Source organism: Equus przewalskii, chromosome 1 (genome assembly GCF_037783145.1).
Source record: "Equus przewalskii isolate Varuska chromosome 1, EquPr2, whole genome shotgun sequence".
Lineage (NCBI taxonomy): Eukaryota > Metazoa > Chordata > Mammalia > Perissodactyla > Equidae > Equus > Equus przewalskii.
In genome coordinates this window covers 107,810,190-107,835,022 of record NC_091831.1, presented here as the reverse complement: position 1 = coordinate 107,835,022, position 24,833 = coordinate 107,810,190, and the positions used below count along the sequence as shown (strand labels likewise).

Sequence of the window (24,833 nt, the reverse complement as noted above, 5' to 3'; positions counted from 1 at the left end):
TAAAAAAAAAAAAAGCATAATCAAAAATAAGTGTTTGTCCCAGGAATGCAAGAATGGTTAGACATTAGATAAATATACCAGTGTTATTAGACTATACTTTACCTAAAAATATACCAGATTTACTGAGTAAAAATAAAACTTTAATCACAGTAAATGAGTAAGAGCATGTTACAAATTTTAAAAGCCAGTCATAAGCTTTCTAAACATCTCTAAGCAAGTTAGGAACAGGAGAGAAATTAACCCAATTAAAGATATTTATGGCAGAAAAAACTAAGAGTAAACAATACACGATGCAAAACTTTACAAACTATTTCCTTTAAAATCAGGAACAAGGAGGGGCTGGCCCCGTGGCTGAGTGGTTAAGTTCGCGCGCTCCGCTGCAGGCGGCCCAGTGTTTCATTAGTTCGAATCCTGGGCGCGGACATGGCACTGCTCATCAAGCCACGCTGAGGCAGCGTCCCACATGTCACAACTAGAAGGACCCACAACGAAGAATATACAACTATGTACCAGGGGGCTTTGGGAGAAAAAGGAAAAAAATAAAATCTTTAAAAAAAAAAAAATCAGGAACAAGGAATCAGGAACATGCTAGAGGCCTGCTGTCACTACTTCTTTTCAATAACGTATTGCAGTTCCAGCCAATGCAAAAAAAGACTAAAATAAAGGGTATAAGAATGGGAAAAGAAGAAAAAAACCTTATACTATGATGCTACAGAATTACAATAGGATGGTGTTGGCAAATGGACAGCAAAGAAACAAATTCCGTTCTGGCCATAATTTTATTTATATATGAGACACTGCTACATAATATAAATCAGTGTGGAAAGGATAAACTATGAAAAATTGGTGCTAGGGAATCCACATAAGAAAAATATGAAAATTATACCCATGCCTCACATAAATCATACACAAAAACATAAAAACATAAATATGAAAGTCAAAACTTCGAACGCTTACTAGAAAATATTAGAAAATATCTACAATATTAGGATTAGGGAGAATTTTTTAGCACTACACAAAAAACACAGCCCTTAAGACTGGTGATTTTGACACATTAAAATCAAATCATCTGTATGACCAAAAAAAAAAAGGTGAAAATGTGAGAAGGTATTTGCACTAGATACAGCAGATAATGGATTGATATGCAGAACATATATTGATGTTCAATAATACAATGGCCAAAAAAAAGGCAAAAGATAAGAAGAAAAGATGCTTAACGTCACTAATAAGAGATGCAAGTTAATACTACAATAAATTGTCACTACATACACACAGAATGGCTGGAAACGCCAAATTTTCAGATCTGGAACTGAATCTCAAAAACAACGGTGAGTGAAAACAGCAAGTTGCAAAAGGATACAGTATAATACCACTTATAATAAAAGCTCACAAACTACTACTATATATTGTTCATATATATAGTAAAAGTATATCATACAATGGCATGATAGTCAAGCTTTCAACACCTCTGGGAAGGGTGAGAAGAAAAGACAGGACTAAATTTGGTCTGTAATGTTTTAAATTCAAAATCTGAAAGTAATAAATCGTTGATGGTAAATTAACATCTCTATGAGAAAAGTGTAGGAGAAAATATTTGCCTCAGATGTAACTAACTGATAATGACAGTGGGGTTATGATAATTTTCACCATACAGATAAAAATGCCAGTATTAGAACACACCAGAGGGGAAAGCAGTCAGTGAGGTAGAGACCAGTACGCAGGATGCTTAGCCAGAGGTGATCTACATACGAAAATAAAAAGCAAATCAGCAACACCTTCAAGGACACACTATACTCTCCATTGATGACATAAATGCAAATTTCAATTCAACAGAATGAAATAAAACCCAGGAAGCTATCACAATCCTCCATACGCCACACCCCCACCAGAGACTCTTCTAGATGACATTTAGTCCAGTGTTGATCAAGTCCACACTTTTATTTTGAGCTAAAGTATTTACCTCATTTCATGGTTAATTTGCAGTACCTGCTCCCAAAACAATTACACTTATTCACCCACTGAATCTCCGCACATAAACAAAATTTTGCCAGAGGCTATGGCGGAATACAATGAGAGAAGACAATGAGCTCTTTACTTTGGGCTCATTTAATCCATATAACAAACTACGATATAGGTGTTATTTCTCCCATTTTACAGATGAAGAAATTGAGATTCAGAGAGCCTAAAACCTACCCCAAATCTGCTGACATAGCATGAGCCATAACTCAGTTTGTCAGACAACCTCAAAAACCATATCCTATTCACCGTACTTCAATGACCTCCCAAAGCCCAGGGGAGATGTTACTCTAACTTCCCTGCTCTTATGTTCTATGCGAGCTATACTCATTTTATACCATGAGTTGTTTTCCCATAACACCACACAACAGAGTCAGACGAGAACACTGTCATAACTGTTGAACCAGTAATTCCCATTGTAGGAATGATTTAGAACAAGATAATGAAAGAAACCTTAAAAAAATTAACTACTCTAGATCAAGGAGAATGAAAAACAAATTTAAAAAATTTAAGGAACAAAATAACACCTACAATCCTCCACACCAGGCACTGTGCCAAGAACTGTACAAATACTTCTGTATCTGATAATCACACTACCACGAATAATACAGGCATTTCAGCCCATTTCACAGGTGAGGAGACGTCTGTAGACAAGTAAGCAACCTGCCTAAATTCATGTAGCTAGTTATGTGGGGCCCGGTCGCATGGTTAATCATTAAAGACTCTATCAACTTTTTTATGACACAAAGTAAGAAATATATTTTACACCATGATCCAATACAAAACACTATTTACCTTAATAATATGTAGCAAAAATTCTTTTTTTTAAGATGGTTTTGAATCAAACTAATTTCTCATGACTCACGATTTAAAAAATGCACAATGCTTAATTGCTTCAAAGATATATTTATTATAACTATAGTAGGGAAAAACTAAATGGAAATAAATGGTCAGCCACAGAGCTGAGTAGTAATTATGAATGTAAAACACTGTCATTCGGAGAAAATGCCATACACTACTTAGAACGATGCATAATGCTTATATATATAGAAAACACATAAATAAAATCGCTGTGTCAAGGTAAAAAAGAATATAGGTAACTACTTTTTTTTTCAACTTATAAAGACTTTCATTATTCTTTACAAACTGGGGTAGCTGGTAGTTTAAGAGGCCAGATAATAGCCACCTAGCTTTTATATTCTAGACACCAAAGCAATTTACTGATGCGCCTTTCTTAAATATCTGTTCCAGATCAGGATACGAAGTTTTCCAATTAGTTTTACAAAGCTAGCAAAGTTTTTATACCAAAAAATACAGACAGTAAAATCAAAACGAAATAAATCCTCCCCTATTTTCATAAACGAAAATTTGCAACCAATTTATATTAACAGAAGTTTGCAAACACATCCTAAAGCTACACACATTTAAGCGTTACAGAAATATGTTCCCCCGCCCCCAGCCCTGTGCCCTTGGCCCTTCCCCCAGGAGTCCCTGAGAATCTCTCAGATTCAAGAGGACGGGGCTGGGCCACCCGTCTCAGGCCTGGCCCTGGCCTCCTCATCTGCCAAAGCCTCACAGTACTGCGCTGGCCAGTCCTTGGGGTCTTGATTGTGGACTTTGGCCACAAACTTAAGAACTTTCATCTTGCTGGTCTCCAGGTTGGTTCGCGGGCCCCACTGGAACTCATAGTCCACGGGGTCAGTGTGAGGTATCCGCCGGTACTCCAGGTAACGCTGCCGCACAAAGTCTTCGGTAATCAGTTTCTTTGGGTCCCCAAAAATTAAATGCTTCTTTGTGGGGTACACCCCCAGGCGACGCAGGAAGTCCCACACTTCGGTCTCCTTGATGGTGTTACCCTTCATAAAGATGAGCCCCAGAACAATCATCAGCAGGCCGGTGGTCGGCGTGCCCTGGTCGCCTCTCACCTCGGCATCCTCCTCCACGGGTTCCAGCGTGTTGATGAGGATGTAGGAGTTGCTCTTGGGTTCCAGCTCCACCAGCTTGTACCCGAAGACGTACTCGAGGCGCTGGGCGGCCAGTTTGAGAAGGTCCGGGAAGATGTCCTTGTAGTCCCCGACGACGTGCTTCAGGATGTCCGTCCGCTTGATCGGGATCTTCTTCTGGTCCTTAATCAGCAGGAACTGCACCAGCTCCGCCACCTTCAGCTCCAGCTGCTTCTGGGAGCGGGGCCCCACCGCGGGGGAGGCCTCGGCCCGGCGGCCGCCCTGCGACGAGGGGCAGCGGGCTTCCTGCGAGCCGCCCGGGCCGCGGGAGGTGCTCGGGGCCTCCTCGGCAACACCGCCTCTCGGGGCCCGGCCGTCTCCGCCGCGGCCCCCCTCCCTCACCCTCTCGGCCTGGGCGCTAGGGCGGCCCCGGCTCCTCGGCTTCTGCAGCATGTCACCGGCGGCGGGGTCCGGCGCCAGCGCGGAGTCCAGCAGGCGGGCGGCTCGGCGTAACGAGCGGCAGCGGTAGAGCAGTGCGCGGCGGGGATTGTGGGTCGTCGCGCGGCACGTCGGGGCGGCCGTGGGCGGGGCCGGAGCGGCGCGCGCTGCGTCACAGAGGCGGCGCGCTGCGTCACGGAGGCTGCGTCGCGAGTCGGCGGGTCCCTGCGCGTCTGAAGAAAGAAGCAGGGTCCCTGCGCGGCCCTGTGGGTCGCGTTCGTGAGTTTTATTATAACTGAAACTGCCGTGTTTACCAAACCGTACAAATAGAGAATAGGAGTCTGAACTCGTAAACTAGAGTGCGGCTGAGTTCACAACCGCACAGGCTCAGGCAGGTACTATAGAAAGTGAGTATTAAAAGGTTTAAAATGGGGAATATTTTTAGACGGAGGCAACTCAAAGGATGAATGTGGGAGAAAAATACGGTGAAGAGGCAGGCAAGAGCGTGAAAATGAAATAAAAGCATTTCTTTCTACCCAAAACTGTATATTAAAAGACCTGGAGGACTCCTAGTTTGCTTTGCCTTCGCGCCTCCCTCCCTTCGCTCAATTTAAGCTCCTAAACACCGGTTACTTTCTCTAAGGTCCCTAATGTCCATTAAAAACGAATGTGGCAAAGAGAGGGCCAGCCTTGCAAGCAGGATTTTCCCTATCTTTTCACTTTCAGGATTTATATCGTATGCGTTAAATTTCCATCAGTTAGAAAACTACGACAAAACCGCCACATAAAGCACGTTTCAGTGGTGTTTTTGTTTGGTCAAGTGAGTTTATCTTTTGGAAAGCACATGCTCAGGTAAACTGCCTTTGGACCCACGACCACGATTTTAGCAGAAATGGGTAAGAAGAATGCTACAAACAGAAACGTGCTCCCTCAAGAGATTACCATTTAATTTTGGGCATCACTGCTCAAGAATTGCAATAATGTGAATCTCTCAAATTCCTTAATTCTTAATATATTAGCCTTAGGGCTCAACGAGAAAGAAAAGAGAACCCAGGGGTATCATCCCTCATAATGTGTGCACTTGGTGTATATATATTTAATTGTGCAACTCTTAATAGCCAACAGAATCATTTCATTAACTCGAACCATCTGCAGTCTGCTGCCAGTACTTACACAGATCTTAGCAAAGGTGTTCCTTTTCTATTTTCTGACTTGCAAAGATGAAACTGAATTTCCCTTTGTCTTTTTAAAGCTACCCAGAAGGTGGGTAAATTCTTCCAAGAACCAAATCAAATTGAGTTCCTCTTTAATGCAAATATATTCAAAGGAAGCAATTCAAAACACATTATTTGAATAATAGCATCAAAACATAACCTTATTAAAATTTCATTAAATGTTAGTAGCATAAAATTGTTGTTTGTAATTCAATATGAAAATGCACTCTGATAATGGCCCTGGAATGGCAGTACTAAATGTAAAATGATATGCCAGGTTGTGATGCAAGTATGCTAAAATCTGGTAAACTATGAGTAATAGCTTTCTGTGCCACACAAGACCTAACAACATATCCTCAAGCATCAGTCTTAATGACAGAAGCCTAGTAAGGAAAACAAATATATCATCAAGACATTCATTTTCTTACAATAAGAAAATTCATCTGCTTCAGTTCCCTTGCAAATTAAAATTTGGACTCAAGTTCAAAGAAACCTCCTGCAATCAAGAATTCTGCAAAATGTCCCTCCAGAAAGATATGTTGAACCTCAAGTTAAAAAAAAAAAAAAAACCAGCAACCAAGAGATAACAGAGAAATGGAAAATAAGATGAAAGGCATTGTCAACAATGTCAACAATTGGGCTGGTTTTTCAGTGTTTTTTCTTACTAAGATAGTCACTTAAATTACCAAGCAGCCCCATAGGTCAAGGGACCCCTGTGACTGGCTGAAAATCAGCAGTGTCAGTCAGTGGCATCTTTTACCCAGAGAGCAGACTGTTATACTCAAAATGGGTGAGAAAAGATACCAGGTTTAAGTCTTACAACACCTCCCTACACTGTGTCCAGAAGAATGCAGGTGAGAAAATACAGACATAAAATGATAGTATTACAATGCATGGAGAAGTCACCCCTCCCCTTTAGATTGACACAGGAAGCCACGGGTGTTTGGGGAAAAATTGTGACGATGATGGTAATAATACTAACAATAATAAATATAAACAACAACAGCTAATGATTATTTCAAAGGTAACGGTCAGACCCTGTTCTAAGTGGTCTACATGCATTACTTCATTTAATCCCCACAACGACCCTCTGAGGCCTGTGCATGTATTGTTTTTCTTCTCATAAATGAAGGAACTGAGGCACAGAGGAGAATTTTAACTGTTTTGAGGTCCTACAGCAAGTAAGTGGTAGATCTGGATCTGAGCCACGGCAGTCTGCCTCCAGAGACTGCTCTTAACCATATGCCGATGCAGAGAGAACATACATGATGTCCTTGAAGAAGTGAAGTTCTGGGAGTCTGATGGACCTAGATTAGAAACCTGTATGACATCCGGAAAGCTACTGATGCTCCTTTCTGTTTCCAAATCAACAAAATGAGATTACTAATCCAGGCTGCAGGGGACGAAGTGAGATAGGTTTGCCAGGTACCTGGCACAGGGCCGGGACAGGGTAGTTGGTAACAATTTGCTTCTTTCCAGGGGTTTATGTTAAGGAAAATATTTGAGGCCTATACAAAGCTGTATGGAGACAGATGTTTACTGCAGTGAAACACATGTACACAAAAAATCAGAAAAAAGTATGGAAAGAAATATACCAAGATGCTATCAAAGTTATTTTCTTTTAAAAATGAAATTCATTATTGCTTTTCTTGCTTGGGAGATAAATGAAAAATATATTCTCAATGAATCTTAACTTCACAGTGAAACTATGCCATAGCAGTTATACACATTCAAGTTTTCACTAAATTTAGTGTGATCTGAATATGACTTTCATGACTTTTTCTTCAGCCAGCGAAGTAGTAAAGACAAGTGGTGCAAAAGGAAAAATGTTTTCACACACTTTATGTTAATGACCTTAATACTTTTATTACTAGACCCAAAAGAAAAAAAAAAATTCTTAGAGGCAAAGCCTAAGCTAGCTAAGATTTCAAATGCATTGAACAAAAAAATGCCTACTCCCAATTGCTCTTTAGATGTCTCTCAGTAATTAATTGCTTTATTTCATCTCCTTGGTAGCAAATGCCTGCCAAGAAGCTCTAATCATCTTTATTAGCTACTGGATTCTGCATTCACTGGCATTTCTTCCAGAACCAGAAAAAGGTTTTAAATTTTCTGACAGCAACCAAGTGCAAAAAGCAGGTAAGGACGTTTGGAGAAGAAAAGCAATGATAAAAGCATGCAGTCACCATATATGAGTAGCTCTGCTGCCTTTTCCAGTGGAAGAAAGTGGGACACTGTGTAACATGTGAGCAAAGTGGGGGGGGGGGGCAAGTGGAGCATATACTATTTGGGTGGTGAGATGGCGGGACAAAGAATCCAGATATTTTAATAGTTGCAATAAAATCCCTTGTGTCCACTCATTCATAACAAAGATCCATCCTGGTTAAATTACATGGTAGGACTACCTAGTAACAGTCCCTCATGAAAGAAGACTTTGATCAAATGGCAACAGAGCTTTCCTAGGCTGGTGGAAGGGGCTGGAGAGGCGGGGCTTGATGAGATATTCTTTCCAAGCACTGCTGCCATTTGGCCTAGAAACCTCTTTTTAAGACTCTCTTTTCAAGAAATATAAATCCTCCAGTTACCCAGGGCCTTTTACTTATGAAAATCATTAAGGTCTATTAAGTTACAAAATTACAAATACATAAGGTCTCTATAGTGGCCAGTGCATTTCTTTTTGTTTACTTGTTTTTGCCCCTTTTTCTGCATCCTTTCCCTTTAGGAACTGCCTCTTCCCATCTCCAGGAGAGGTTGGTAAGGCTCTGCCTTCTTTTCCGGGGTGCACATGCTTCAGGCAGCCACAGAGACTGGTTTAGTTGGGAAGTTCAGTCGTCATCCTTTCAGGGGTTCAGATACGTTGTCTTTCCTCAGCTAACAAGCTGAGGGGTGATGTAAGCCTAGCCATCTTTGCCTTTGCTTGGGAATAACCTGCCTCGTGGTGAAGCCAACTCAAAGTAGAACCAAGAGTTGGGATACAGTCTGCTGCTGCCATCTGAATCCGTGGATCCTGAGTTCAAGGTCGAACTCCTGGGGATAACTAGTTACTGGAGCAAGTAAAATCTCCTTCTGCTTTATCTGCTTGGAGTTGTTTCCTCACACCTGAAACTGAACAAATTCTAGCCAAACAGTGTTCAAACCTATTATGCAGGGGAAAAGAGAGTACTAAGAAATGAGACTGTTTCAAAGGAATGGGCTAGACTAGGTTAATATTACCTATAAGGATATTTAAATGTAATGAGAGGTGATCTGAATCCAATTTGACATTACATTTCTTGGCAGCATTCTGTGGTTGAGAAGTTTATGATTTTAGTTGCTGGCAATAAGGGTGGGGAAGAAATCCTGAAAGATTGTTTTCCCGTATAGAACGTACATATGAGCTAATGTAGTGATTTACCTCTGCAGAAAGGAGTTTCAGACAACCTAGAACACCCTTTAAAGCATCTGCTATTCTAGAGTAGCTGTGTTCTCCGTATTTAATTCAAAGCATTTCCCCACTGGTGACGCCATGCAAGAAGACAGAAACCTCATTCTTTTCTTCTAGACTTCACTTTAGCCTAGAGCAGAAGTACACTCACAGGGCAAGGGCACCAAGAAGGAGCATGGACAAAGCTAATACCCAGAGAGGAGAAGGCAGATAGGATTTGAGAAAACTGAGCAAATTGAAAGGGATAATAAATGAAAAGAAATAGAGAAAAATATGAAAATACTGAAGACAGGAGAGATCCCACATATGCATAACTGATGGTCCTGAGGGAGACAAAAATTATAAACAGAAAAATAGAAATAATCAGAGGTACACTAGAGGTGGCTGTAGGAGTCCTGCGGAGATGGTGGGTTTGCATAGGTCCCGTTGTCTCTGATCCTCTCTCCTTTCTAGTTCCCTCCCTTGGACTAAACCAACAACCAGAGCAGGCATGCTTTCAGGGCTGGAGAGCAGTTAGAGGCCATGTGTTTCCCAAAACCTATAGATGAGAGAGCCAGTACAGGGCTTCCTCCTTGAGATGCAAGAAGGTCTGACCCTTCCCGAGGCCTGGGAAGCCCTAGGATCATGTTACTTGTAGGTTCTCAGCTGATGGAAGCCTGTGTCTTCCTTCTGAGAGAGCCCATGTCTGTCTTCTTTCTGAGGATTGTTCTCCAAGAGCCTGCCCCAGGCTGCTGAGTAAAGGCCCTCAAGAGGAACCTCAGAGGCCAGTCAAACGCTGCCAGCCTTGAGGTTGGGAGAAGCAGCAGTTTGCCCCCTATGAGGCTTGGGCTCCAAGAGAGCTCAGCAGACCTGTAAAGAGCATGTCCTTCGATTCACTGTGGACCATAAAAGCACCGTCAGCTGTGCCAAAAGCTGCTGGGCTTCTCTCCACGTGCCAGCCTAACACTTTACCAGTGACTCGAACAGCACGATCTTTAGAGGAATAGAAGAAGTGCAAAACCCTGCAAAGGTGAAATAAGAAAATCTACAAACTCATTAAAGATGATCCAAGAACTTGCAGAAGCAATAAAGCTGACAAACCTTTAGCTACACTGACCAAGAGAGAACACTTAAACTGACAGAATCAGGAATGAAGGAGGGGACATCACTAGCAACCTTACAAAAATAAACAAGTTTATAGGGGAATGCTGTGAGCAATAACTGTATGCCAACAAATTAGATAAATTAGATGAAATGGAAAAGTTCCCCAAAAGACACAGATTGATGTAACTTATTCAAGAAGAAATAGAAAATATAAATAGGCTTACAACAAAGAAAGAGATTGAATTAGTAGTTTTAAAACTTCCCACAAAGAAAAACCCAGGTCCAGATGGTTTCACAAGTGAACTCTAACAAACATTTGAAGAAGAATTAACACCAAACCTTTACAAACTCTTACAGAAAATTGAAGAAGGACCAATTCCCAACTCATTCTAAGTCCAGTGTTATGTTGATACCAGAACCAGACAAAGACATCACAAGGAAAGAAAACTACAACATCCCTCATGAATATAGATGCAATAATCCTTACCAAAATAATAGCAAACCAAATCTAACAATATATAAAAAGGGTTATATACCATGAACAAACAGAATTTATTCTAGGAATACAAAGTTGGCCTAACGTCAGAAAGTCAATTAATGTAATACAATGTATTAAGAGAATAAAGAAAAAACCCCACATGATTGCTTCAATAGATGTAGTAAAAACATTGACAAAAATCCAACACTCTTTCATTTCCCTCCTTTTAAAGGCTGAAGAATATTCCATTGTATGGATAGACCACAGTTGGTTTGTCCATTCATCCATTGATGGACACCCGTTGCTTCCACCACTTGACTAATGTGAATAATGCTGCTATGAACATGAGCATGCAGTCAGAACTTAAATTTCATATTACGGCTTGACCTACATGCATTCCCTCACCGTCCTTGGGTTTCTTAGTCCAATGGTTTGATTCATCTAAGGGTACAAGAAACTTGGAATCATCTCATCTGTTGCTCCTGCACAGTTTACGCTTTTAACAATTCTTTAACATTTCTATGAGGCCTTGGCTGAGGGAGTTAAACATTAGATAATTTAAGGTATTATGGTTTTGGCATGAAGGCCACTTGTTTTTTCTCCCTGGAAGATCATATGTTTTGTCTCCACTTGACTTTTTAAAAATGCTGGAACTGTTTTTTGATTAAACATGCTTTTTTTTATTCCTTTAACATTTATACAACTGAAGGTGGGGAAAAAATCCAACACTCTTTCATGATAAAAACACAGCAAACTAGGATTAGAAGGAAACTTTCTCAATGTAATAAATGGCATCTATAAAAAAACTATAGCTAGTATCATACTTAAAGGTGAAAGGGTGAATGTTCTCATGCTAAGATCAGGAACAAGAAAAAGATGTCCATTCTCACTACTTCTATTCAACATTGTACTAGAGGTTCCAGCCAGAGCAATTAGGCAAGAAAATGAAATAAAAGGCATACAGATTGGAAAGGAAGAATTAAAACTCTCTCTTTGCAGATGATGTGATCTTGCATATAGAAGATCTCCAGGGGGGCTGGCCCCATGGCCGAGTGGTTAAGTTTGCGCGCTCTGCTGCAGGCAGCCCACTGTTTCATCAGTTCGAATCCTGGGCACAGACATGGCACTGCTCATCAAACCACGCTGAGGCGGCGTCCCACATGCCACAACTAAGAATATACAACTATGTACCGTGGGACTTTGGGGAGAAAAAGGAAAAAAATAAAATCTTTAAAAACAAAAAAAAAAGAAGATCCCCAGTAGTCCACTAATATTAGAACTAATAAATTCAGCAGGGTTGTAGGATACAAGATCAATATACAAAAATCAATTGTATTTCCATACAATTGCTAATAAAAAGTCTGAAAATGAAATTAAGAAAACAATCCCATTTACAACAGCATTAAAAAGAACAGAACACTCAATAATAAATTTACCAAATAAGTGCAAAATTTATACTCTGAAAACTATAAAACATTGCTCAAAGAAATTAAAAATGACCTAAATAAATAGAAAGACATCCTGTGTTCATGGATCACAAGACTTAATATTGTTAAGATGGCAATACTACCCAAATTGACCTACAGATTGAAGAAAATCCGTATCAAAATCCCTGCTGGATTTTTTACAGAAATTGACAAACTGATCTGAAAATTCATAGGGAAATTCAAGGGACCCAGAATAGCCAAGACATTCGTGAAAAAGAACAAAGTTGGAGGACTCACATTCCTGATATCAAAACTTACTACAATACTACAGTAATCAAAGCAGCATGGTACTGGCACAAGCACAGACATATTGTTATGGGCTTAATTGTGATCCCCCTGCAGCTTCATAAGTTTAAGTCCCAATTCTTATTACATCAAAATGTGAGTGAATTTGGATATAAGGTCTTTAAATTGATTAAGTTAAAATGAGGCCACTAGGGTGAGTCCCTAATCCAATAAGACTTTACCCTTATAAGGACACCATGATGTGTGCACATAAAGAAAAGGCTGTGTGAGGGCACAGTGAAAAGGTAGCTCCTGCCAGTCACAGAGAGAGGCTTCAGGAGAAACCAGATTTACCAACGCTGATCTTGGACTTCCAGCCTCCAGAATTGTGAGAAAATAAATTTCTGTTGTATAAGTCACCCGGTCTGTGGTATTTTGTTACGGCAGCCCCAGTAGACTAATACACAGATAGAGCAATGGAACAGAATTGAGAGTGCAGAAATAAATCCAGACATCTATAGTCAACAGATTTTCAAAAAAGGGACCAAGATAATTCAATGGGGTAACAATAAACGGTGCTGGAATAATGGATATCCACGTGCAAAAGAATGAATTTGGACCCTGACCTCACACCACACACAAAATTAACTCAAAGGGGATCATAGACCTAACTGTAAGAACCAAAACTATAAACCTTTTAGAATGAAACAGAGGAATAACTTTTCATGACCTTGGGTTAGACAGTGATCTCTTAGATAAGACACTAAAAACACAAGTGATAAACAAGAAGATTGATAAGTTAGACTTCCTCAAAGTTAAAAACTTATGTGTGTCAAAGGACACTCAAGAAAGTGAAAAGATAATCCATACAGTCTGGGAGAAATTATTTGTAAATCATATATCTGATAAGGGACAAATATACAGAATATATAAACAACTGTTGCAACTTAATAACAGAAAGACAAAATTCCGATTTTAAAAATGGGCAAAGCATTTGAATAGACATGTCTCCAAAGATGTAGGACTGGCTAATTAACACAAAAAGATGTTCAACATCATTAGTCATTAGGGAAATGCAAATCAAAACCATGATGATATACTACTTCACACTCACCAGAATGGCTATAAGCAAAAAGACAGATAATATCAAGTGTTGGCAAGGATGCAGAGAAACTGGAAACCTCAGACATTGCTGGTGGGAATGTAAAATGGTACAGCTTCTGTGGAACAGTTCTGTGATTCCTCAATAGGTTATACAGAGAATTACTATATGACCCAGCAGTTTCACTCCTAGGTATAGACTCAAAAGATTTGAAAACAGGGGCTCAAACAAAAACTTGCATAGGAATATTCACAACAGAACTGTTCACAATAGCAAAAAGGTAGAAAAAACCCAAATGTCCATTTACTGATGAATAGATAAACAAAATGTGGTATATCCATACAATGGGATATTTTTCATCTATAAAAAAGAATGAAGTACTAATACATGCTATATTGTGGATGAACTTCAAAAACATTATGCTAAATGAAAGAAGCCAGACACAAAAGACCATGTATGGTATACTACTACTTCTATGTAATGTCCAGAATGGGCAAATCCATGGAGGCAAAAAGTAGATCAATGGTTCCCAAGGCTGGAGGGAGGTCAGGAATGGGGAGTGACTGCTAAAGGGTATGAGATTTCTTTTTGGGGTGCTTGAAAATATCATAAAATTAGATGACGATGGTTGCATAACTATAAGTATGCTAAAAAACATTGACTTGTACACTTTAAACAGGTGAACTTTATGGTATGTTAATTATGTCTCAATAAACCTGTTTAAAAAGAACTCGAAGAAGGCCAAGCTGAAGAAACTCTAATAAGTTGCTCCGCCTGAGGTATAATGAGATGAAACAGAAAAGAAGACTAATAAAACAGTAATGAGAACCATCAAATGGATGCAGATAGGGTGCACAGACTTTGGACCAACAACAACAAAAAGAATTTTTAATTAAAAAGTTAAACTAAAACAGAGGAGAGTTTACTGTTAAAATAATTATTTCCATCACTATCACAAAACATGTTTGTTTATATTTTAGGAACTTAATGAACATCTTTACACCGCGTGGTTCATGGAAAGCAGTCTCACCCCTCCTCTGCCACCAGTTTCCTCTGGGCCTAGCAGAAGGCCTTTCACTGGTCAGGTCTCAGCCTCATCTGCAGAAAGGCAGGGCTGAGTGAGGCAAACTCTTTCAGTTGTAAAATGCAATTAATATATGAAAGAATTATAAATCAAAAGTCCTACACACATGTTGGAAAGAAAATAGAAAACATCCTGAAAGTAACAAAGAAACGCCTGGCCCCTCATTTCTCAGATGTCAGTATGCTGGAGCATCCTGAGTTTTTCAGAGCATCTGCTGGTAAAATAATGAGTTTCCTAACTTGGCTCTATTTTTCTTTAAGTGATACAACTCTTTAAGGATAAATGGAGGTCTCCATTTAAAAATATCCTGCGGGAATGAATCTTCAAGAGTAGCAAAATATCCATGAGGAAATGGGGGCTCTGTTCCTGCTGCCTCCTGGCTTCCTGTAACAGAGACATCGGACAAAGGGAGGCTTCAGGGGCTGCAAAAAGAGCCCTGGCCCTTGGATATTCTTGAGGGAAGGGCGAAATCAAAGACAAGTCATAAAATCAACTATGCATGCATTGTGATGCAATGCTTTCAAAACTGTATCTCCCTACTTACGAGCTATTATCTCAAAGAGATCTACCATATTAAAATATATCAACCTATACTGTGAAAATTGCTTCTGAATTAATCATGGTGCGATGTGTATAACTCAATCTAGGATATTCACAAAAATGCAAAATGAGTTAACATCTGCAAAAGTATGTATGCAGCCAAAATATGTAAGTATGTTTATGACATGTGATTTAAAACTAAATTTTTCTTCCTTGTTTTACAGGCACATTTTTGAATGCCACACACAACACTGAACTGAAGGCAAGATCTACTGCAATAAAAAATAAATAAATAACCCCCCCCCCACACACACACACACAAAAGCTGTTTAAACACATACAATGGATTAAGTGAGTCACACACACTGTCATGTACACGTCTGCTGCTGATCTGGCCTCAACCTCCACAGGGTCTCTCTCACTCTGACGCCGTCTCTTTACAGAGCTGTCCCACTAACTGAAGTGAATTTCGCTCTCACAGTTTCTTAGATATGACAACTGTGAACAATGAGGTTACATACAAGAAATACATAAGGGTTGTGAAACTTAATAAAATCTACAAATGTGAGAATGATTCAGGTGAGACATGTCACCTCACTGACCATGGGGTTCAGTCCACTCCTGTGGCTGACCAGATTGCCAAGTGTACCTTCTGGAAGCTGCCCATTTGGTAGAAAAGAATAATCTTATTGTAAAATAAGAAAAACAACAATAATCATTTTTTCAGTTAATATAGACAAGTGAATTTAATAGTGCCTTCAAAAATACTTTCAAAAACTATGAATTCATGTATCTTTCTACCTGAAGGGAACAAGAAGTCAGATGCTCTGTCCTTTGTACATGGGCAACCCTCTCTCTTACCCAGCCTTTCTCTTGGTCACCTGGACACAAAGTAAAGGTGTTGTGGAAACATGATAATCACCTTTCTTAGTATGAAAACTCTTCAAATAAGTGAACTCTCACTTCTGTTCACTTCCCTGAGCACATTAAAAGACCTATCTCTGTTCTAATTCCCTGAAAACACGTAAATCATGCATATGTGACAACCTCACTAAGTAGAGAAACTGACCAACCCAGTTGTTACAAAGTCCCTGGTTCTAAGAGGGTACCCCCAGAAACTCGCTATTAAAGGAAATTTGAGTCCTCTCCGCCCCCAATCCTTTCCTTGCATTTGCAGGAGATGAGTTTGGCTGCTACGTGAAGCTGTCAGAAGCCCTGAACAGAGACAATAAGAAAGAGTGGCATTCCAGGGAATAAACCAGTTTATCTCAACTGGACAAAAGAAGGCACAAATAAAGCCTGAGGAAGGAAGAGGCAGAGAATGGATCAGACAGAAGGGGCCCTGTAACCTCTGGGAAAAACAGAAACCTTATAAATACAAATTATGTTAAACAGCAAACACATAGCACTGTGGTTGAGACAGTAAGAAAGAGAGAAGCCCCACACACAGGTGATAATCCCACCCCTCTGGGCAGGAAGAAAGAGCAGAGGGGAACCTGTTGCCTGCTCAGGGATCCGGCCCAGCTGGCTTGGTGGCAGCCTTGCTTAGGGGAGCCGCTGTGGGCAGGACAACCCTGAGTGCATGAGAGCAATTGCACAAGTGTGACAGAGGTGGGGTGGGAGAAGCAAACATTAGCTAATCACCTGTTCCCTGGGATCCAATCCATCATTAAAAACATGCTCATGAGATCTTCTTGGGCTGCTCAGTTGTTTGTAATCATCCAAGTGGTTCACATACTCAGGCATGTTTGCTCTTCCTTTCACATTTACCTCTAAGCAAATTACCTAATTTAGTGTGGTTATTATTCTGGACATTTAAAATATGTATATTGGGAAATTTCACATAGTAATTAACAGATGTGGATACATCTGTTATGCTTAGGCTTAATCCTTTGTGCCCCAGTGTGATTATGAGGTACAACTTACAGAAATTCAGCCCAGCTCATTGCCCTTTAATATTAACATCCATTCACATTTTTACTTGATTAATCTTACTCAAGGATGATATTTTCTAAGTTTATTAATAAATTTTATAAATAAATTATACAGCCCAAATAACAAGTGACTGGTTTAGGAGTGAACATGTGACCCACGTCCTGGCCAATGAGATGTGAAGAGTATTTAGGGGCATCTGAGAAATGTTTACTTGCTCTCAGGAAGAGGTTCACAGAAAAATTCCTCTTCTACTAGACATTTTGCATCTGCATGTAATGCCTCAAGCAGTGGCAATCACTTTGCGACCATGAGTAAAGTCAACACATCAACATATTGAATGGAAAGGTGGAAAGAATCTGGGTCCTTGATGACTCTGCTAGGCCACTCAACCAACTAACTCTGGAGCAGCCCACCTCTGGACTTGTTATTTGAGATAATAACTTCCTTTGTTGTTTAAGCTTTTGTGAATTAGGTTTTATATCACTTGCAGCCAAAAGCAACCCTAAGCATCCTCACTGACATCTGGCTGGTCACAGACTTCACCAGGGGTCCCAGTCACTGGCCATGTGCCAATCCCCTCCACCTGTCTCTGAGATCTACAGACATTTGAACATCAGCTTGAAATGCTGCTGAAGGTCAGGTAGTGGTACAAGACCAAAGGTCAGTAGTCGGCCTCCCTCTCTGTGGCAAAGAGATGTTGAGATGTTATCTGGGACCTGGGAAGGGGGCTGATCTATGGCTTGCCCAGATATCTAAGGACTGTAGGTTAGAAAGACAGAATTTATTTGGAAGTCCTAAAGATGCATCCTCATGTTTCATGGACATCATCCTAGCTTGAGTGACACCCATCCTCAGCCACTGGTTCCTTGTGAGTACCCGCTGAGGGGTTTACTCCCTCCCACTGCACACTAGAACCTCAGGGGTTATCACAAGCTCCCCATCGCTCCTCATGTCACTTCTTCTTTCCAGCAAGGTCATCACTTCTCCACCCACCTGATGGACCTGGCATTTTAGGTCCATGCTTCCCAAGGCCATCCTGCAGGGAACTGTGTTCAGTTCCCTGTCAACTTGCCATAGCTGGTCCCTGATGCCTGAGACCCCACCCTATGCTACAAGATTGGTTGCCGGTTTTCTTGGAAGGAAATGATACTGACCCTGATATCAGTTTCCCTACATTAAACCCAGCATATATGGGGTTAAAACCAAAACACTCATTCCCTGCTTACTCTCTGGCTTCCTGGCTCCAGAATCCACTATCCTCCATGGAGACAGACACTGCCAAAGACAAGCATCTGAATTCACTATCTCCTCCACACAAAGAGATACAGGCTGGTGGGAAAGCTGCTGACCAGGAAGGTCATGGGCTCCCTCCTCTCTGAAAGTAGTCTCAAGGCCAAAGACAGGCTGGTGGGAAAGCTCTGACGAGCAAGGCCATATGCTCCCCCTCCCCTACCTAAAACCCCAAATAAAAACCCTTCCTTTTAGCTTTTCGGGGAGTTTGGGATTTCAGCATTAGCTGCCCTCTCTCCTTGCTCAGTGCTGTGCAATAATAAAATTCCTACTTTCTTCCACTACCCCCGGTGTCAGAGATTGGCTTGCTGTGCAACGGGTGAGCAAACTCACTTCAGGTTTGATATCAGAAAGGGCAGGAAGTTATGACCTGAGGCTCTGGAGGTTTTCAGGAGTGCCATTTCAGGAGCTGCCTGGGCTCATACAGCACCCCTTAAGTCTAGCTGTGTTTCCTGCCTATAACTGGCCCTAATATGATGATGGCCAGGGGATAGCTGAGCTTTGAAAGCCAAGGCCAGCCAGCCACATGTTCTCTTGCCTCCTGTGGCCACTGATGATGCCTAGGGTTGGAGTGAGTCCAAAGGCTGACCTGCTATTGCTCCCCAAGGCCAATGGTAGAGGTGCATGCTCAGCACACGGAGCCGAGACCAGGGATCAGAGTCCAGCAAGACTCTATGGCCAAAGGTCAGGTAGTCTGGAGAAAGTGGCTACATCCCTGGAAGAGCCCTAGTGAGGAGAAGCCACCCCAGGCCAGAGTGGGGTTAGCTGGCTGACCCTGGGGCCTTCCAAGCAGCAAAGAGGGGCCTGTGTGGCCCACCTGAGTGTCAGATCTGGGAAGGCCCAGTTGTCTCCCTTAAAAGAGAAGTTGCAAGGTGGGACTGAAGACAATCCAACTCTATTTGATTCTAAAAACAGACGCTATCCCCACCCACACCCTGCCATATCTAAAGTGAGAGAATATAGGTTGCCCATCCAATTGCCCCTTCCCCACACCCTATCTGCCTCCATCTCTTCCTCTTAATTTCCTATGGCCTTAAAGTGATTGCAGCTGTCACGGCCACCAGCTGGGCCCAAACCAGCATGCGGGAAACTCCATACTGAATAAAATGGTCAGGCAAAGCAAACTCATAGCACCTAAGAAGTATAGTGGTTTGAAGGAAGGAGATAGGCAAATTCTAGAACAGATGGCTACTATGGAGCAGAACTAATGGAGGAAACAGAAATAGACTATATAATAAAAACATAATGAGAACTCATTAGGAGATATTTTTAGAGCACAATAAAATGCTTCTACAGCAGCATAATGCTTGATTTTTTTAATTTAAAACTTTAGGGGAGGTACTGTGAAAGAGAATGGTCTCCACTGAAAACCAAATTAGTATTTTAGAAGGCTCAAGTGAAAGATGTGTTGTCACATAATACAGGACAAAAAATTTATGAAATAAAAATCACAAGTGAAATATCAAGAGATAAAGGGTAGAAACAGGAAGCATAATATGTAAATAATAGAAGTTGGGGGAGAAAACAAAACTCATGACAGAGAATAAGTGAAGAAACGCTATCAAAGAAAAAGTAACTTGAGACTTCAGATTGAAAGGGCGTCAAAAAGGCAGAATGTACACACATCTGGCAAAATTTCTGAATTTCAAGAATGGAGAGAAAAATCATACAAGCTTCCAGAGAAAAAGAACAAGGTTTTTCTAGAAACAGTCAGTTTAACATCACACTTCTCACTTGCAATCCTGGAAACTAACAGACAATGGAATAACATTTAGTGACTATGGAGAACAAAGAACTACCATCCAAAATTTCTCTACCCAGCAAGCTCTTATCTGTCAGTAAAAAGAGATGACTGGACATGCAGAGTGGGACACCTGCTTCCCAGAGGGCCTCTCTGAGAATACTCCAGTACACTCTCACCAAAGAACCAATGCAAACAAGGACCCATGGGAGGTGAAGACAGAGTGTAGTGAGCAATAGTGAGAACCAATCTCGTAATATTTATTTTTAAATCTTAATGGACAATGGTAATGTGAGTACAAATTATACTACAATTGTTCATCAGGATTCTTGAAATTGAAGAAGGAAAATTTTGGTAAGAGCTTGGACCCAAACAATCTCAGCATACCCCAGGGATAAGGAGAAGAGGAATGATATGGAGTGGAAGGAAAAATGATTCCTTAGGTCTCCTCCGGGTGGGGTGAGGTCACTGAAAACCTCTAGGTGGGAGGGTGTGCTGGTCAGTAAGCTATGATCCCTCAGTTGCAAGCCCCCTGCTCTCTGGTGCTGTTGGATCTCTCTGTAAGCTATGTTCTCCTTCTGTTGGATGGCTTCCTGTTGGGTTCTTCCAATAAAGGGCAATGGGGGTAGCCCGAAAAGTGGGGTGGGGAAGGACTTGCTTCTTTTCTTGTTCCTGTCAGTGTGGCCCTAGCAAATGCCCCTGCCCTGGCAGCAGCACTGGTTCCAGCCTCCAGCCTCTTTCAGGGCTCCCAGAACCAGCTTCATCCTGCTCTGGCAAAGGTATGAACGACAGCAAGGCACATCCCTGCAGGTAGTAAATGTATAGCAAGAGAATATTATACACAATGTTTGCCAATACATTTGAAAACAGACAAAATGGGCAAATTCCTACAGAAACACAAACAAAACTGATACAAGAAAAATACACACTGTTTGAATAGTCCTAGGAGCTACTGAATCTGTAATTTCAAACTTTCCCTCAAAGAAAACCCCAGACCCAGATGACTTCACTGGTGAATTCTACTGAACACTTAAAGGAGAAGTAACACTAGTCTTAAATAAAAGCTCCCAGAAAAGAAAAGGAGGGACTATTTCCATTGTGTTTTATGAAGAAAGCATAACCTTGACATAAAAATCTGACAAGGATATTTTGACAAATGAAGATGAAAGGCCAATCTCCCTCATGAATATATAATCAAAAATCCAGAACAAAACACTGACAAACAAAACCAAGAGATTCAACATGAGAATGTTGAGTTCAATCTGGGAAAGCAAGTTGGCTTAACATCCAAAAATCACTTAGGGCAGGGGGCTGGCCCAGTGGCGCAGTCGTTAAGTTCGCACGCTCAGCTTCGGTAGCCCGGGGTTTGCTGGCCCGGATCCCAGGTGCGGACCTAAGCACTGCTTGTCACCATGCTGTGCCAGGCGGCCCACATATAAAGTAGAGAAAGATGGGCATGGATGTTAGCTTAGGGGCAGTCTTCCTCAGCAAAAAAGGGAGTATTGGCAGCAGATGTTAGCTCAGGGTTAATCTTCCTCAAAAAAAAAAAAAAATCAGTCAGGGCAATTCACCATATTAACAGAATAAAGGAGATCTCTCCCATGGTGATCTCAAAAGAGAAAGAAAAATCAGAAGAGAGAATTCAATATCTATTCATGATATTTAAAAAAAACTAACCAAACAAGAAACTTAGCAATCTTGAAATAGAGCAAATTTAAATAATCACTACAAACTATCTGCATTAAACATCATGCTTTATTGTGAAATACTGAAATTGTTCCCTCTGAGATGAGGAATAAGACAAAGGAACCTGCTATCACCACGTCTATTCATCATTTTACTGGAAGTCCCAGCAATGCAGTAAGAAAAAAGAAACAAAAGTTATAAAGATTAGTTATAAAGAAACAAAATTGTCTTTTTATTTTCAAATGACATGATTCTCTACGTAGAAAATTCAAAGGAATGTACAGATAAATCATTATTAAGAAGTGAATTTATCAAAGTAATTGGATATAAGGCCAATAGACATATCAGTTATATTTCTATTTTTCAATGACAAACAGAAAATGGAATTAAAATACACATCGTATGTGATACATTTTCCCAAAGAGGGATGTAACAATGTATCCCATCTCACGTGCCCTTTTGTACAGTCATGTGGGTGGCCGCTTCTCTCCTCAAGAGGTGGGGGACCATTTCTCCACCCCCTCAAATGTGGACTAACTTTGTGACTTGCTCTGAGCAACAGAATGTGGCACAAGTGACATCACATGGTTTGGGAGCCTAGGCCTAAAGAGGCCTGCATCTTCTGCTCTTGTCCTCTCGGCACACTCCCTTTCATAGTGCTCGCTTTGAATGACACAATCCCAGCCTAAACTACTAAAGGATGACAGCAGAGGCCCAACTGCAGCCTGAACCAATGTTCCGAACAGATGAGCAAGGCCATTTGGACTGTCAGGATGTTCCAGCCACAATCGGAGCACAATCTCAGGAGGGACTCCGGGCAAGACCAGCAGAAGTGATACCCACACAGTCATCAGGAACAACAGACTGTTGTTGTTCTAAGCTGTTAAATTTTGAGGTGGCTTGTGGCACAGCAACAGACAACTGAAACTAGGCACAATACCACCAAAAAAATTACATATGTTTATATAGATTCATAAACATATACATATTAGATTTACATCTAATGAAAGACATGCAATGCCTCAACTCAGAAAATTAGAAAACAATAAAACATTACTCAGAGAAATTAAAGATGACCTAAGTAAATGTTCATAGGTTGGAAGACACAAAAAGAAGATGTGTAAGTGAATGTTTGTAGCAGCATCATTTGCAATAGTCACCAAACTGCATAAATAATCTGCATGTCCATCAACAATAAAATCTATAAATAAAATACAGGACATACATGTAATGGAATACTATACAGCAAAGAGAATGAAGGAAACACACCTAAATCCAGCAAAATGAATGGAAGCTCATTGCTTCTTCACAGCTCCTGCCTCCCTTGCAGCTGGGATGGGCCACGTGGTCAAGTCTGGTAAATGGACATGTGAACAGCAGGGATGTGTCATCTCTGATCTGAAGCTTAGTAGTCAGCAGGCCTCCTCCACCCCTTTCTTCTCCCTCGGCAGCAATCTGGGGGGCCATGGATAAGATGGTGGAGCCACAAAATAGAAGCAGTCTCAATACCTCCTTTACCACACAGAAGAAAGCTGCCCTGAAGAGCCATCTAGGCCAAATGAGGCATTTTGTGAGCAAGAAACAAACCTTTGCTATTTTGAGCTATTGAAGCTTCAAGGTTTTTTGGTTACTGCAGCACAGCCTGTCTCATCCTGACTCTTTCCCACAGGGCACTGCACTCCTGCCTTCGCTGTACCTGCTGTCCCTCCAGGTCCCTCTAACATCTCTCTGGTTGAACCTCTGTCTACCCTTGGGGTCAGAGAGGGACAATTTCAGAGATGCACAGTCTTGGCTTGGGACTCTGAGGGGTTTAACCACTTACACAGACTAAACCAGTACTCTAGTTTTTGCCCCACCCACATGCCTGCTTTCAGAGACATCCTGTGCCTCTAATTCCTGAGACTTTTCAGGGCCATAAGGTACAAATTAGCATGTTTCTTGCTTGCTGTACCCTGCACCCCCAGCACTTGGCAGAATGCAGAAAGAGGATCCTAAGCCAGTGACCATGCAACAGTACGCTTCCCATCTTCCCGAAATGCTGCCGGGGTCTCCCAGCTGCTCATTTCCTCTTTGTGAGTTTGAATTTTCTTATTTTATCCCTTCATTTCTATCTTTCTTGTGTTTCAGGAGAAAGGCTGCTAACAATAAATATTTATTGAATATTTATTTACTTTGAATATTTGTTGTAGTCATTGCTAATAATAACAAAATGTTTAGGTTTATATAAATTTTTAGGGTTTTTTCCCCCCAAAGTTCAAAGTACATTTAAAATGTCAGCTAAAAGAACAAAAGGAAAATGTCATTATTATCATTTTAAAACTAGGTAGAACGAGGCCCTGTAAGGGGTTAGAAACTGTCCACCCTCTAAATGCTAGGACACAATCTCGTGATCTTCTGATTTTCTACTAGTGGCCACTGCCTTAAGTGCTTTAATTTATATCTCATTTTCCCACCTTTAATAAAAAGTCCATCTGTAAACCTCAAAGAATATATAGCTAAGATCTGGTACTTAAGTGTCATTTTGCCAATACTTTCAGGATCTTAACAAGATATTTCACCAATTTATGAATACCAACCATCACAGGCTTTGGTTCATAAATTCATATAGGACTTTTAATATGATTATTTCACAAAACACAAAAATGTATAATAACATAATGGAGAGATATATTTTGGGATTGGAAAATGCAGGGGTTCACCATCTGGTAGCTGGACATCTTGGTTTAAAAAGGAACAGGACAGGGGGAGGATAAATGCTTCTTTCCTTTCTCACTTCTTTTCAACTCTCTAGAATACATGATCATAAAGAATGCCAGATGCAGATCAAATATATTTGCCATGGAAAACAAGATAAAAAGCACAGTTTCCTGCTTCTCAATACTACTTAGTATTAAAACACAATGATGACGCTTCCTCTACTGCAGTGACGCCCACAGATAAAATCTGTTTGTGTGGCTATGTGTCAAGGATGCTGTCAGAGAGATACCAGCAGGCCGGATCTATATGATTCACAGCACAACCACCACTGCTTATCATGATGCTTTTTCTGGATTAAGATCCTCGCGGTGGTGGGCAGGGAGGATAGAAAACGGAAGTGAACATACGTATGAGGTAGGCTGGTCTTTGGGTTGTAAGTGATAGAAACCC

The 24,833-nt window shown here is 40.9% G+C and overlaps 2 protein-coding genes across 3 annotated transcripts in view; both read right to left on the bottom strand.

Moving 5' to 3' along the window:
* ENTREP2 (endosomal transmembrane epsin interactor 2) overlaps positions 1-24,833 on the bottom strand; it is a 423,055-nt gene that overhangs the window by 134,128 nt on the left and 264,094 nt on the right. The gene's annotated exons all lie outside the window — the stretch shown is intronic.
* NSMCE3 (NSE3 homolog, SMC5-SMC6 complex component) lies at positions 2,907-4,943 on the bottom strand. Its single transcript, XM_008543607.2, has one exon. The coding sequence runs from the start codon at positions 4,410-4,412 to the stop codon at positions 3,525-3,527; it is 888 nt and encodes a 295-aa protein (XP_008541829.1). The 5' UTR covers positions 4,413-4,943; the 3' UTR covers positions 2,907-3,524.